This window comes from Ammospiza caudacuta, chromosome 3, assembly GCF_027887145.1.
Source record: "Ammospiza caudacuta isolate bAmmCau1 chromosome 3, bAmmCau1.pri, whole genome shotgun sequence".
Taxonomy (NCBI): Eukaryota; Metazoa; Chordata; class Aves; order Passeriformes; family Passerellidae; genus Ammospiza; species Ammospiza caudacuta.
The window spans coordinates 56,771,688-56,785,296 of NC_080595.1; the positions used below are offsets into that span (position 1 = coordinate 56,771,688).

Consider the following 13,609-nt stretch of genomic DNA (forward strand, 5'->3'; position numbering starts at 1 on the left):
AGAAAAACAACTTTCCCCCGCCCCGGAGTCGCCGAGCCCCGAGCAGGGGCCGGGCAGTGGCGCCGAGGCCCGAGCGCGGCGCTCCCTCCGTCCCTCCCGCGGCCGGCGGCAGGCTCCGGGGACGGACCGGCTCCCCCAGCCCGCAGCCCGTCCGCCCGGGACTCCCGCCCGCTCGGCCGGGCCCGCTGGCGCAGAGCCCCGGGCGCTGCTCACCTTGGTGGCCATGGCGCTGCCGGCCGGGCTGCGCTGCCGCTCTGCCCTCCCTCTCTCTCCGTGCCGCGGCTGCTCGCTCGCTCGCTCGGTCGGTTGGTCGGTGTGTCCGGCCCGCCCGCCGCCGCCGCTGGGCCGCGCAGACGGCTCCTCCTCAGCGTCCCCGGCCGCCGCCGCCGCCTCCTGGGGGCCGCTGTGCGGCTCAGCAGCCAAGCGCCGGCGCTGGGCAGGCGGGGGCTGGTGTGGCCGCGCCGCGATGCCCCCGCCTCGGCCGCCCTTTCCGCCGGCTCGGCTCGGCACCGGGGGCAATGGCGGGGCTGTGTGCCCGTAGCCTTTCCGGCAGGGCCCGGGGGACGGAGGCACCCGCCGCGCCGCGCTGATCCCCGGGGGAGCCGCCCCGGCCGGTCCCGGGGACGATGGGGGCGGGCGGAGGGAGCTCGCCCACCCCCCATGCCCTCAAGGGCTTTGCTTTGTAGGCAGAGTTTGGCCTCACATTCCCTCGCGTGGGGGAGAGAGCCCGCAGGAAGGCGTTATGTGCCCCTCGGGTGCCTTTGAATGGAAATTTCAAAGCAACCATACAGCAAGAAAAGCAATTTTTTCCTCGGCCAGGCTCCATCCACGGCTGCCAGGGCAGTGTACATCGTCCCTGACCCGTTTCGGCAGGGCCTTGATGTACAGCAGTTATCAGCAGCAGTACGAGGCACCAAGGAGCTATAGCTGCTCAAGGGCGGTAGCATTCCTGTTGGGCACTCTGACCATCTCATAAAAACTGCCTGCAGCCCCACTGGACTCCCAGCCTGCAGGAGAGAGGAGATGGGAGGCTAAAGCAAAGGGAATTTGGAAATACGGTGGCAGTGATTGTGCAAGGTACTGCACCATCCAAAAAGTGCAGCTTCTTGTTGGTATATTTATAGTGGTTGGCCTGGAATCAGGACACTTCCTTTCTGTAGAAGGAAATGCACAGTGAAATCATCAGGGACGCCAGGGAGAGCCCCAGGAGGCAGGTAGGCTGTAGGGAAAATGCATAGAACTCTACATCTATATTTCCTTGCCCATAGAATTACAAGATTTTTTTCTGCTGTTGGTATAGTTTCTCAGTGAGAGCTTTATTAAAAGAGAAAAATACATTCACAGGCTGAACATTGGAAAAAATTTTCCTAGTTGGACCTGTGAAATAGTTTCCGTGGAAAGTGAGGATGAGGAAATAAGAGGAAGCTGGCTGTTCATTCGCCACCATTTTTTGAGTGATTGAACTGATTAACTTCAGAAGTTTCCAAACTCATTTGCTTCTGGTTTTAGCTTTTTCAGAATTCAATTAAATACAACATTTACAACTTCCTTCTCTCTGTAACAGCAGTACCTAAAGTGAAACCTTCCTGTGTGGCTCACAAGTGACGTTGTTGGACACCACCTTTAAGGTGAAGTATTGTATTTAGCATCAGTTTTGCCATGTGGTCCGTCAATAGACTGGCATCTCATCTACCTTACAAGCAAAACTCTCTGAAAGTGGCTTCATTCCTGTACTAAGACATCCTGTTCTTCCATTTTCTCAGCAACAATCTTTCCAACATGGCATGTTTTGATCCTTTTTTTTTATAAAAAGGGGAGAGGTATGGAGCCCAGAGACCCAGCACTGTCTCCTTTAGGGATCCCTAGCTGATAGGACTGTGAAGCACCCTCTGTCCTTTCTCCAGATGCTGCTTTGCTATGTGAAATATAATAAACTTGTGGCTTTAGCATAGGCTTGAGTCTGTGTCATTCTTTACCTGTGGTCAGCACAACTGCCAGAAAAGTTTAATGTGCAGCTGCTACCCAGTGTGGTTTAGCAGAGTTCTGCTTGCCATCTGGGGAATGAAGAGCACAGTTATGATTTGTTCAGCCTGTGTGCTTAAAGCCTCCACAGTTTTCCACTGTGAGGTACTCCTGAAAATGTCTTACTTGTCAAGTTTGAGGGATGAAGGAAATATTACCATTTCTCTCAGTGTGAGAGAATATTCTGAGGAAAAAAAATTAATGGGATTTTTTTCAATACTGTTTGCAATTAATTGCTGTTAATTCTTGTTTCAATGAAGATATTCTTAGGAATCACTTTGGATTGCAACTAAACCTATCCCTTCTTAGCAGTAAGCTAACAGAGAGCCAAACAGCCACAAATTGCCAATGAAACCGCCTAAAATTTGCCAAACTTCTCAAATTAGTTACTTTTCTGCTACCAAGCTGTGTCCTAGTTAATTAGGACTGGATGTTTGCTTAGCATTAGACATAAAAGAAATCTCAGTGGCTTCAGTGGGGTTGTTTACATATCTAAGCGTTTGGTAGTTTTGAAATGTAGTGCTCTGTGTGGAGCTTATCAGCTTTCAAACACAGCTGACTAATTATTCACTTTGTACTAAAGCCCCAATGTATACTATAATAAATATCTCCACCTCAGAATAAACCAATCAGTAACAGAAGAAAATCTCCTACCCAGCATATAAGTAAATTCTCTCTACAGGTTTTTACTAGATGTGTGTTTTTGCAGCTAGCTGGTCTGCAGTGGTTCCCAGGAACGCAGAGTTCATGGGGAGTGATCTTCTGCAGAGCCTCATCAACTGAAAAGCTCCTGCCAACAGTGCCATGCAGATTTTTTAAATTAAAGCTGGACTCTGAGAAGGGACATGGAGAACATTTGCTGAATATGTTCTCTGCTCAGCAAGGCCTGCCGGTAGCTTCAAGCTCACAGGAAGTCAAGTGACCTTGTATGTTCTGACTTATGCAAACTTGGTGGGGAATGATAAAGAAACAGTGTTCTTCAGATGACCTTCAAACTGAAAACCATCTGGAGAAAGAAGTACATTTTGGGTTTATAAGTTACCGTCCTCAGGAGCTCCTAGAGGTGGTGCACCTTGGATTTGTCCCTGCTGGGAGCCTGTGCCCCGGCAGTACCTGAGTGATTGAGGTGGCCCTGAGGCATTCAACTCAGCTCTGGAGGCATTTTCAGCAACAATTATCACTAGTGGCAAACAACTTTGCAAATGGAGCAGGCTGTCAAATACATGTTTCTGGGAAGTCTTTGCAGGAGGCATACAGAGATTATATTGTCCTAGGTCTTTATTTTCAAAGGTGTTTTAAAAAGTAAGAAGTGATTTAATTTTTTTCTTGGTTGAAAGCCTGACAATGTGGTGTGCACGATAACATCAGTTCCACACTAAATGCTTTTAGCCCAAGGTTTCTAACTACATTAATCAGGAAAGCCTAACAAAGAGTAGGGAGCAATTACAAAAACATTCCAACTATTTTTTATTCCTTTTAATTATCATGTTTACTTTAGTCACCTGATACACACCTCCTTGTTTAAGAAGGGGTAGATATTTTTCACATTTTCAAAGCCTCAAAATAAAATTTATTTTGTTTATGAATCAAAAAGAGAAGCACTGTATTCTTCATCTTCAGAAGTCATATCTGCACACCTTCACCCACTTCTTCCCAAGTGGTTCTTTGGGTGTCATGCTTCCTCTCAGCTGAGCAGCAGTTTCTCTTTCAGAATTGTGTTAACACCATTTCTTCAGGGTTTCTGAGAAGTCTGCTAGATAGCAATATAAAATAGTGCTTCCTCCTATCTTCTGTATCCTTCCCTCCCCCAGATTTGGACAGAAAATGATAGAAGCTGCCACATGCATGAAACCTAGTGTTATCTGCACAGAGAAGGAAGGGAGCAGCTGCTGAATCCCATTTGTGCATTGCTCAGTTCAGCAAAGTCCAGTGGCATCACTTGCAAATGTATCTGAAAAATACATTTAACATAATGTATTCTGAGCAAAAAAAATGCTAATATTTTCTTTTGTTTTATGTTGGGAGCTTTTGGACACAAAGCACATGAAATCTTGAATCATATGGCATTTGCAGGAAAGCACGATTTTACCTCTCATTTACCCAGAACTATGGGTGGCAGTTTAAAATGATGCTCAGGAGATTACAGACATGCTTTCCAATCTCACTCTGCACCTGGTGCTGGAAGATCACTATCAAAACAGTAAGGCAGCCAGTCCTGAAATACTGTTGGATTTTAGGTCCAGACTTTCCTGGAAAAGCTGCTTTAGAAAATTGCACCCAAAATTGCACCCACATTCCTGGGAGTTTTCAGTCTCTGAATTTCTCTCTGAATAAGCAGTTCTGAGAAAAAATGTGTTTCATGCATTTGATTGTGAATTAAGGATTTTATTTTCTTAGAGCTGATAATCCAATACCATTATTATCTGAACTGTGGCATATAATGTGGGCCCTTTTCAAGGTAAGTTCTGTTTCTATATAGTTATATTTCTAATAAACATACAGCCAAGACTGGTTTTGTGCTGTGTATGAATATGCTGTTTTCTTTACACTGTGGGAAAAGTGCAATGTCACGCTTTGCCAAATTCTTTACTCAGGGTGTTGGGGTGTTTTTAACACATCTTTGTGAAGCTAACAGTTTGAAGTCATGGTGGACTCCCTGGATTCAATTTTCTCTTAAAAATTCATAAAAACAGCTTTCACAGAAGATATGAAAAAGCTGCTCAGCTACTCAGAAAAAAAAAAAAAAAAAAAAAAAAAAAAAAAAAAAAAAGAAAAGAAAAAAAAAAAAAGAGAAAGGGTGGGTGTTCCAGAGACAAGATGTTGTTGCAATGCAAAGACATTCAGACATGGTCAATTTTTTGAAAGCACTTCTTATCTTTTTTTTTTTTCTTTTGTGAAGTTCATTACAAAGGTCATGTTTTGGTGCTGCTTTGATCACATTCAAGGGAGAGGGAGGGAGAGGGAGATGTATGGATTAAACACCTAGTGCAGATCCTTATAGATGAGCACCATGGCTGCAACAGTTCGGAGCTTTCTTGGTCATGATTATCTATTCTTTAGATAATAATGGGGGGAACAGGTTTTTTCTCCCTTTTTTCCTTAACTGTAACCAATGTTTTGAATAATTTTGGTATTCTTTTTCTCACTTTTCAGCAGAATAATCAGTGATAGATGTATGTAATTTTTAGCAGTATAAGCTTTGAAAGAAATTATACAAAAATCATGCTTTCTTGTGCAAGGTGTTTCTTAAAACACCTAACACTAATAAAATTCTTACTTTTTTGCATTCCCTTCTGAGCTGTACCCTGTTTGGTATCATAGATGCTTACATCTGAGATGGGATACTTGTACCTACATATGTCATGCACTTTTAGATGGTTTAGATCTTTTGTTCATATTCTATGTTAATTTGTGTTTCAATGCAAGGGCTGCTGGGATCAGTAGGTTTTGAACTCAGCTTTCCTGAAAAATAGAATACAGTTTAGTTAAAAGTATATTTTAAAAGAGATGTTTCCATTTTCTTCTTGCTAGTTTTAGTAAAAGTGACATACCATTAGCAGTATTGATTCTTGCCACTACTGACCCTTTCCATCTGGAGTGCTGTCTGCCTGTGGCTTATTTCCATTTTTCCTGTTGTGGTGGAAGGGCTGTGCCAGCTGCTGTGCCCTCACACCTCAGGGGACTGCAGTTTCAACAAGCAAAGCACCAGGAGTGTGATCCACTACATATTCACCTAAATGTACAAATACATAAATGATGAGGTCAACTTTAATAAGCTTTTGCTTCTTAAGATGGCATGCAAATTGTCTTCCAACACACAAGATAGCTGATTGTGCTCAAGATGTAAATGATTATTCTCTGCTGTTTACATGAAGGACCAGCTGTTTGTCCTCACTGAGAAGAAAGCTACAGAAGGCTACAGAAGGAGAAACGTGCTCTGAGGCCTTCTGTGCTGGTCTCTGAGTTTCTTTGGAGGGGAGCAGTGGCACAGTGTGAGTCTGCCGGTGTAGCACCAGGCTGCAGTGTTTTAAGGCCCTTCAATGAAAGTAGGGTCAAATCTGTGGGCATTTATAATTAAATTCAAAGGACAGCAGTATCAAACCTTTGTAAGGCATGTTTTGCTCTGCATTGTGACAGTGAGCAAACAAAACTGCAGACCCTGTGGATAAATGCTCTGTCATGAGTATATGCTTTTAAATGTAAATAAACTAATTTGTGTGCTCTCTTTATAAAAACAAGAATTATCATTTCAACTGACCAGCACTGGATTTCAAATTTATTGTGTTCCTGGTTTACTCTTTGCCACCCTAGTGTGCACAGCAGTCACTCACAATTTTTCCCCATGACACAGACAGATGTTTTGGGGCAATACAATTCTGACTTTTCAAATAGTTTGTGATTTTCCATTTCTAACAGTTTATTACTCTGTCACATTTTTTCTGTTTTCATCATGGAAATTTTGGGGATTTCAGGGTCTCTTGTTGGCTGTGTTTCCATACACAAGGAATTCAGTCCTGTAGCATTCGTATTATGAGATCACCAAAAAAGACTAAATCAGGTTTTAGTGTCCTTTAACCCTCAAATATTATTTTGAGCCACTGATCCCTTTAGAAATAATTGTCAGTGAAATTATTTCACAGAAAGAAGCTGCTGATCAGCAGGTCTCTCTGCATTCATAAACCCACCTTTAATGATCACTTTAGGGTCAAGGTGATGAGAAATGCTTCAAAGCAAATGCAAAGCAGTATTAATTTCCACTAGCTGTTCTCTGTAGCAGGGTTAGGGTGCCCTGCAGCTAGAGAAAGAGCTATAAAGCCTCTTTCTAGTGCTTATACATTTCTCACTTGTGTCAACCCATGTTAGATCTCCAGTGCATTATCTGTCTTCTAGCCCAGACAATTCCAAGAGGGGATAAAATAAAGGAAGCAAGTAGAAGCTTTCATGAATTGCATTGTACTATAACTAGATGTAGACCTCTTATAAGTTTATCCTGTCTTGAGAGAGGAGCTTGGAATCTTGAGGTCTCTTAAACCCTTATGATTTGTTTCTGCACATTGTAGCCAATATAGATTGTGCTGTTCCAGTACAGAGATAATAATGCACAAGAGAAGAAAGAGGAAAGCCTATGACTAGATGGAGGCTACAAAAGAGGCTTTGTAGGCTGCATATCTTGCATTGCTGCTAAGGAATTTATGTGACTGTGGGCAGGTCAGAAAATTTCAAGTATCTACGTGTTTTGTGTAACACTGCCATAGGTTTTGAAGAAAAGCATTTTCTTTGGTTGCAGGGTACAAGGTGGTTGATTAGTAAGTGTATTAAATAGTTGGCAGTTCCAAGGTACTTTATAGAAGTAAGTATTCTAACCTCTTTTAAAAATCCAGTATTACTAGCAAAACCAATGAGTCTACTCAAGCATTTAATTTATTACCAGTGTTAAAATAAAAATGATACCTTAGGGATTTAAGTGCATCACTTCTTTCTGTATGTGAGATGTTCATACTAGCTGGCACTTCTTTTCTTCAAATTATCAGAAGCAGCCCTAGGGATAGCTCTAGCTACCCAGGAAAGGCAGATGTCAAAACCCCTACAAATATTTCCTGGAAATCTGACTCTTACACTGAGGTTAAAGAGAGAAGACAAAGAGGAGCAAAGTCTGCTTCTCCTTTTTCCAGAGTACAGATATTGCTAGTTTATTTGATTGAGGGTAAAATTTGGAGCTTGCTTTGATGAGGAGCTCTAAACACATTCTGTAAATTGAGAGTTCCCCTTTAAGTTTACTTGTTCAAACTGTTCAAACTGAAAGGGAACACAGCAAACACAGCACCACTCAGTCATGTGCCCTGTTTGTGGTTAGTCACACAAAGACAATTTTTTCAGATGCTAAGCTCTACTCTATTTTTTTTAAATAAAGAAGACTGAACACAGCTGCTCTTGACATCAAAACCAGTCACTGAACAAATACAAAAGCACTATGCTATAAAAGTAACAGCTGACATTTAGAAATGACTGCAGTGAGCTTACCTAAGAGATGCTGAGGACAAGACCTGCTATATGACGAAGTACCTTTTCTCATTTTCTTGAACCCAATCTGTGGGTTTTTCAGCATATCACATCCTTCAGTTTGTCTCTGGTGGTGTGTTTACCCAAAAGGTGTTCTTTATTAGAAGGTTGCTGGTGTTTCCTGTCATTGCTGCATTAGTCCAAGGAGTTTAGAAGAATAAAAAATTACTGCTACAGAAAATGTCACAAAATTAAATTGAAAAGAGACTCCTTAAAGTTATGATAACAAATGGTAGAGGAAATGTGACTGTAATATGACATTTAAAAAACCTAAACAAATATAAAACCCCTTAAGCAGTGCAGTGAGTCATGAAACCAAATATTTTTAGTTGTCTTTTGTGAATCTTCTATTTCCAAGCTTTGTTTTCCACCATAAACAACGCAGGATTCACCCTGCAGTGTGAGATAGGACTGGTGGCAGCCTCTGGCCATCGAATCTACAATTATGGCCAATGTACCCGCACTGAACATTTTTCCCACATTTCTAAATAGCTGACCTGTCCATTTGGTTTCCTAAACATCTCCTTCTTTTCCTCGCAAGGCAAATTCAAAGATTTAATTCCACATCAGATCTAGAGATTACTTTTCCCTGGAATTTTTAATGGCAATGAAATGGAAGAGTTTCCTTTTCAGACCTGCAGTGTCTCTGCAGAGAAGCGAGCCCTGGGCACTGCAGACCACCATCAAGGAGGCAGCTGCAACACAGATAGAAATCCAGACCTCACCTCATCCTGGTCCCTACAGGTGGCTCCTGACCTGCCAAGAAGTTTTTCCCAGTCCACAGAAACTCACTTTTGAAGAGGCCACTTCTCTCATTGCTAACCTTTTTACTGTTTTCCCTAGCAATCCCCAAACAAACCCTGCTGAGCTTCTGCTTTGACCCCAGCTGGCAACAACCATTTGTTGGCTGGTTTGGGTTTTTTTCCCTCAGGCTGCAGCTGCTCAGCAGCTTCCTGGCACAAAAGCAGTTCTAACTGCAGACTGCTCCTCAAGGACAGATGACTTAAAGACTTAAACTCTCCAGCCTCTCAGTCACATGATTTGGGGAAGGATGGGGACTGGCAAGGTGGAACTTCTGCACAAAGGCTGTTCACCTGGAGCTAAGAGGTGTTCCCTAACACAGGCCAACCTATTCACCTGTATCCTATGCCCAATAAGACAGCCAGATATGTCCTTTTAAACAAAAAGGACTGTTTCTTTAACTCAGCCATCAGAATATCCTGATCTGATCCAGCAGGGATATCTCTCAGCCATGTAGATGCCATTATTCCATTCATGTGGGCTGACTGCCTGGAAACATCTCTGCAGCCAAATCTATAGTGGTGTCCCCTGCAGCAATTGCTGCTGGCTCACTGTCCTCAGCCAAATTCCTCTGGCTGTGTTACAGCCTTGGATTTTGTATTCTGAGTCAATTTCTCTCATTTGTTTTTATGTAAGATGTTGAGTCTCCCTTAGGACTGGTTTTTTCTGAAGGAAAATCTTGACTCCTCTTATGTTTAATTACAGAGCATGTGAGAAGGGACATTTCAGGTTGTTTTCTACTGAATTCCTCTGACACCATCCCTCCTTCAGGTATCCCCATTAACTGGCATTTTTTGCTTCAAGTGTCTTTCCAGTATAACTGAGCCTGATAGCTGTTATTCCAACCAGCTGGCTCCTGGGACATGAATGCCAACAGACAGTTCAGAGTAAGCTCATAGCATTTATTATTTCTCCTACCTGCTTAGCAAAGTCCAGATTTCACAATGTCAAAATAATTGGAATGTTACCATCCATAGGAGAAGTTAAACCAGCAGATTTTGCTGTGGGCTTTCAGTGAGCCAGTCAAATGAGGAAAGGGGCTGCAGTCTTGTTTTAAAGCATTGGTAGATGAATTGCTGTGCAATGAAAGTCTCTGTTGGCTCAGTGACAATCTGAATCAGCAGAGACTTGGGGCCTGGCAGCGATGATGCTGCCACTGCTGCTGCTGTTCTTTGCTCTTGCTAAGGCTCATTCTCTGCCACCAGTGAGAAGTGTGTGGGGAAGTGCCCTGGCTGTTCCAGGGGCCAAAGGTAATTTTAAATAAAAGCTGAATGTGTAATAGCTTTTCTTTGTCAGCTTTCTGGTCTTGTATCATTATTTGGCCATTCTTTCTCTCAAGCAGAAAATTGTCTCCACTGATAAGGGATGTCACAGTGTATTTCTGTTTAAATCAAATTATCATCTTATTTGTCAAGCAAGACAAGAGCCACTTGCTTTACTGTGTAATCCTCATGGCAGAACAGCTTGTGGGGCTCCCCATAACTTCAGCAAAAGTGCTCCCTGTGACAGGTACTGATTCTCCTTTCTGATACCTCATGGTCACAAAACCTCTGGAAGTGCACGCTGCTGTTACTCTAGGCTAATGCCAACACAGCAGAACCAAGTGCCTGCAGCTCTGCTGAGGTTTGCCAGTCTCCTGTGACTGTTTGTATTGTAGGCTAAAGGCAGTCACTGACACTGGTAAACCACAAAGTTTTTCTCTGGCTCCATTTTGGCCTGGGAACATCCCCAGGCACACTGGATTTCCTAGGGCGTACACTTTCTTTACTGGCCTATACCAGTGTAGACAACCTACCATAGCAGAGATCCTGACCAGGAAAACCCAGCAATAAGCTCGAGTTTAGACATGGAGTAGGATAAACTTCTTGAGTAGTCTTAGAGTTTTACAAAGGTTTGGGTGAAACTGCGCACATCTAAGATGTTTCTTTGTTCAACCTACTGCATTTTGACTACCAGAAATTCTTCTAGATAATACTAACTAACACAGACCTTAGCAGGAGAGGTGGAATCAGAGTTTATGTTTGGTGGTGAAGGAATAAGTGAGATTTGTCTAGTATGTCATCTGAGTAGTTTGAAACACAAAACTTAACTGGGTGCTTATTGTATAGGTCTTGATAGAGTAATTATCTTGAAAGTTATGGTGTGCAAAGACATGCAGAAGCCTTTTGGACTGGGTGGAGATTCTGGATTCAGTAACTTAGACTTTAGATTTATGAGCTGATGGATACAACTGACAGGAACAAAGTATGGAAATGAACAACAGGATTTAGGGCTTCTCAAGCCTGAGACTGACACAAGAACTTCAATTGGCAAAGTGAATGTGTGTCCTACAAAATGTCCTAGGCTAGAAAGCCAAAAAGAGATACATGCTAACAGCTATGCTTCCACAGTAATTCAGAGCTGCTGTTTGAAGTACTGTATATCTATTTTCAAACACATATAGTTCAGTAGATAAGAGTGTACTTGCCAAAGCCTATGCAAAAAGCTAGAAAATTATTTTGTAAAGTTATTCTCCTTTGAAATAAATTTAAAAGGAATGAATTTATAATAAATTAAAAAGGAATAAATTTGTATTAAATTACAAAGGAATGCTAATTTTTATTACAAAGCTTGGCTCGGATAAACTAGCACATGAAATAACTTAAAATAGCTTTTCAGTCATTTCTTTGGTGATTTGAGCTTTGAGGCCTGCATAATTGAGTAGGAAAAATCTGAAAAGCTGGCACATAATTTGTTTTAACTAAGGCAAGTTCCCTAAATTTGCAGAGCCAATTTTTAGAGGATTCTAAGATTCTGAGGTTTTGGGGGGGTTTGGTTTTTTTCCTTTGTTTTGGGGATGTTTTTGGGAAAAGTTTAAAAACATTGACACTAAATTCTGTTAAATGAACTGTGAAATCTGAGTTTTTTTATAAGAAAAGTCTCTGCTTGTAAGATTTTGGAGACTTCTCAGCTTCAAATTCTTTATAAACCAATAATTCTTCAGAACATTCTTTCAAAATACATTCTCAGCTGAGGTTTTTGAATCTGAATACTGTTGCTGGATTTACATTTTCAAAAGTTGTTCTACTGATAGAAATGGACAGGAAAGCTTATGATGCAACTACTTATATATAGGGGAAAATATACTGCAGCAATAAAGGAAACCTTAATATTTGGGCTACTGAGATAAACAGGGTAATTACAATATTTAGCATAAAGGTAGAAGAAGTCATAGTTCAGAAAGAAGGAGGTAGTATCTATTTTGGGTTACAGATAAGCCACAGCCCAATGGGAAAGGAAGAAAATGTCAATTCTTTACTATAAAACTTTGTATTTTGCCGTTATTGAACAATGTGTTTACACTCCCATAGCACAGCATTTCCTTTTACATGTGTCCCAAAGCAGGACAGGATGCGGGATGGGGCTTCAGAAGATAGGAAGAAAGGCTGTATAACACCAATTTTAAACAGAGGGAAATGGAGGAAGCAGCTAATTATAGTCTTTTCAGTAGGAGGAAACCTCTTGGAAGAGCCCTGGCCCTTCGGGAGACACTGGGAAGAGAAGTAGCTGTCAGGATGGCTTCACGGAGCGGTCCCAGCAGACAAAGAGCATCTGGCTAGGCAAGGAAAGGAGGTCACATTCGAAAGCAAGCTATCCAGGGTAGAGACAAAGACTGATCCTAATCTCTCAGATATGTTAAACCTGCTTCAAGTAGCATTTATCATTGGTTTGTTTGGGGGTGAGGGTGCTGACAGCAGGTTACCCACTTTTTCAACATGACCTGTTTTCCTCCATCTGGTAGAGACAACATGGAAATTTTTTTCTGTCAAAGGAAAACAAACAAACAAACAAACAAACACCTATCAGGAAAACTCAAAATTCATGTCAGAAACAGGTATATTCTGAATGGATTTCGGTCAAGTTTTTTAGTAATATATTTCAAAGAAGATTAAATATTTAAATCTGATCATGATGCTTGTTCTGAGAGAGACGTTCTGCAGAAGGCCAGGGAGCACAGCTCAGAGACAGTAATTGGGCTTTGACCCAGAATATTTCACACCTGGGAGGGAGTCTCGTTTGGGATTTCAGAGACAGTATTATCAAAGCTACTGAATATCACAGCATAGGATGGGGAGCTTAAGAGGTTCATCTTGTTATTCCACTACCCTTCTGCAGTATCTTTCTTCTCAAGCGAAGGAATTTTAGCTTGCACTGCTCATTTAGAAAATGAAATAATATTTTTTCCTAGTAGTTAACCCAGGTGCAGAGAAGTTATGTACAGGATTTTGTAACCTTTGCTCACGCTGGTGATTGCTCACTCATGTGTTGTAGCCAGAGCACTCAGTGGGACTGCTCATGTGTTTCCCATGGTCATCACCATGAGTAAGGATGATACTACCCAGCCCAAGTGCCTGGCACACAAGGTTGCATGGGAAGTATGTGGAAGAGCTGGCAGAATTCTCCCAATTCCAGTACCTCTGCTGATCAAATAGGCAAAAGTTCAATGCTATTAATGTAGGAAGTTATATTAATACAGTAGAATCAAACTGCAAGTGGTAACACATGAATACAAAAGAATGAAAAAGGGACCTGTGGACAAGCATGGCCTAGAAGCATAGACCCTGTGTAGGGAGAAAATAATTTAGTCCACAAAGTTCCTTTCAGTGACATTTGGGGTTTTATTGGGTGGAGGAGCTGTTCCTACAAACTGTCCTGTGCCATCCTATAGCCAGAGCAAGACTTTTAG

The 13,609-nt window shown here is 42.0% G+C and overlaps 1 protein-coding gene across 2 annotated transcripts in view; it reads right to left on the reverse strand.

The window, feature by feature from the left end:
* SNX9 (sorting nexin 9) overlaps positions 1 to 391 on the reverse strand; it is a 61,373-nt gene extending 60,982 nt beyond the window's left edge. Inside the window, exon 1 of one of the 2 annotated variants that reach the window (XM_058800960.1) lies at positions 214 to 391. In XM_058800960.1, coding sequence (XP_058656943.1) covers positions 214 to 225 — 12 coding nt within the window. In that variant the 5' untranslated portion in view covers positions 226 to 391. The remainder of the gene's footprint in view (positions 1 to 213) is intronic. The other variant, XM_058800959.1, reaches the window with a different exon arrangement.
* Positions 392 to 13,609: the final 13,218 nt, after the last annotated feature.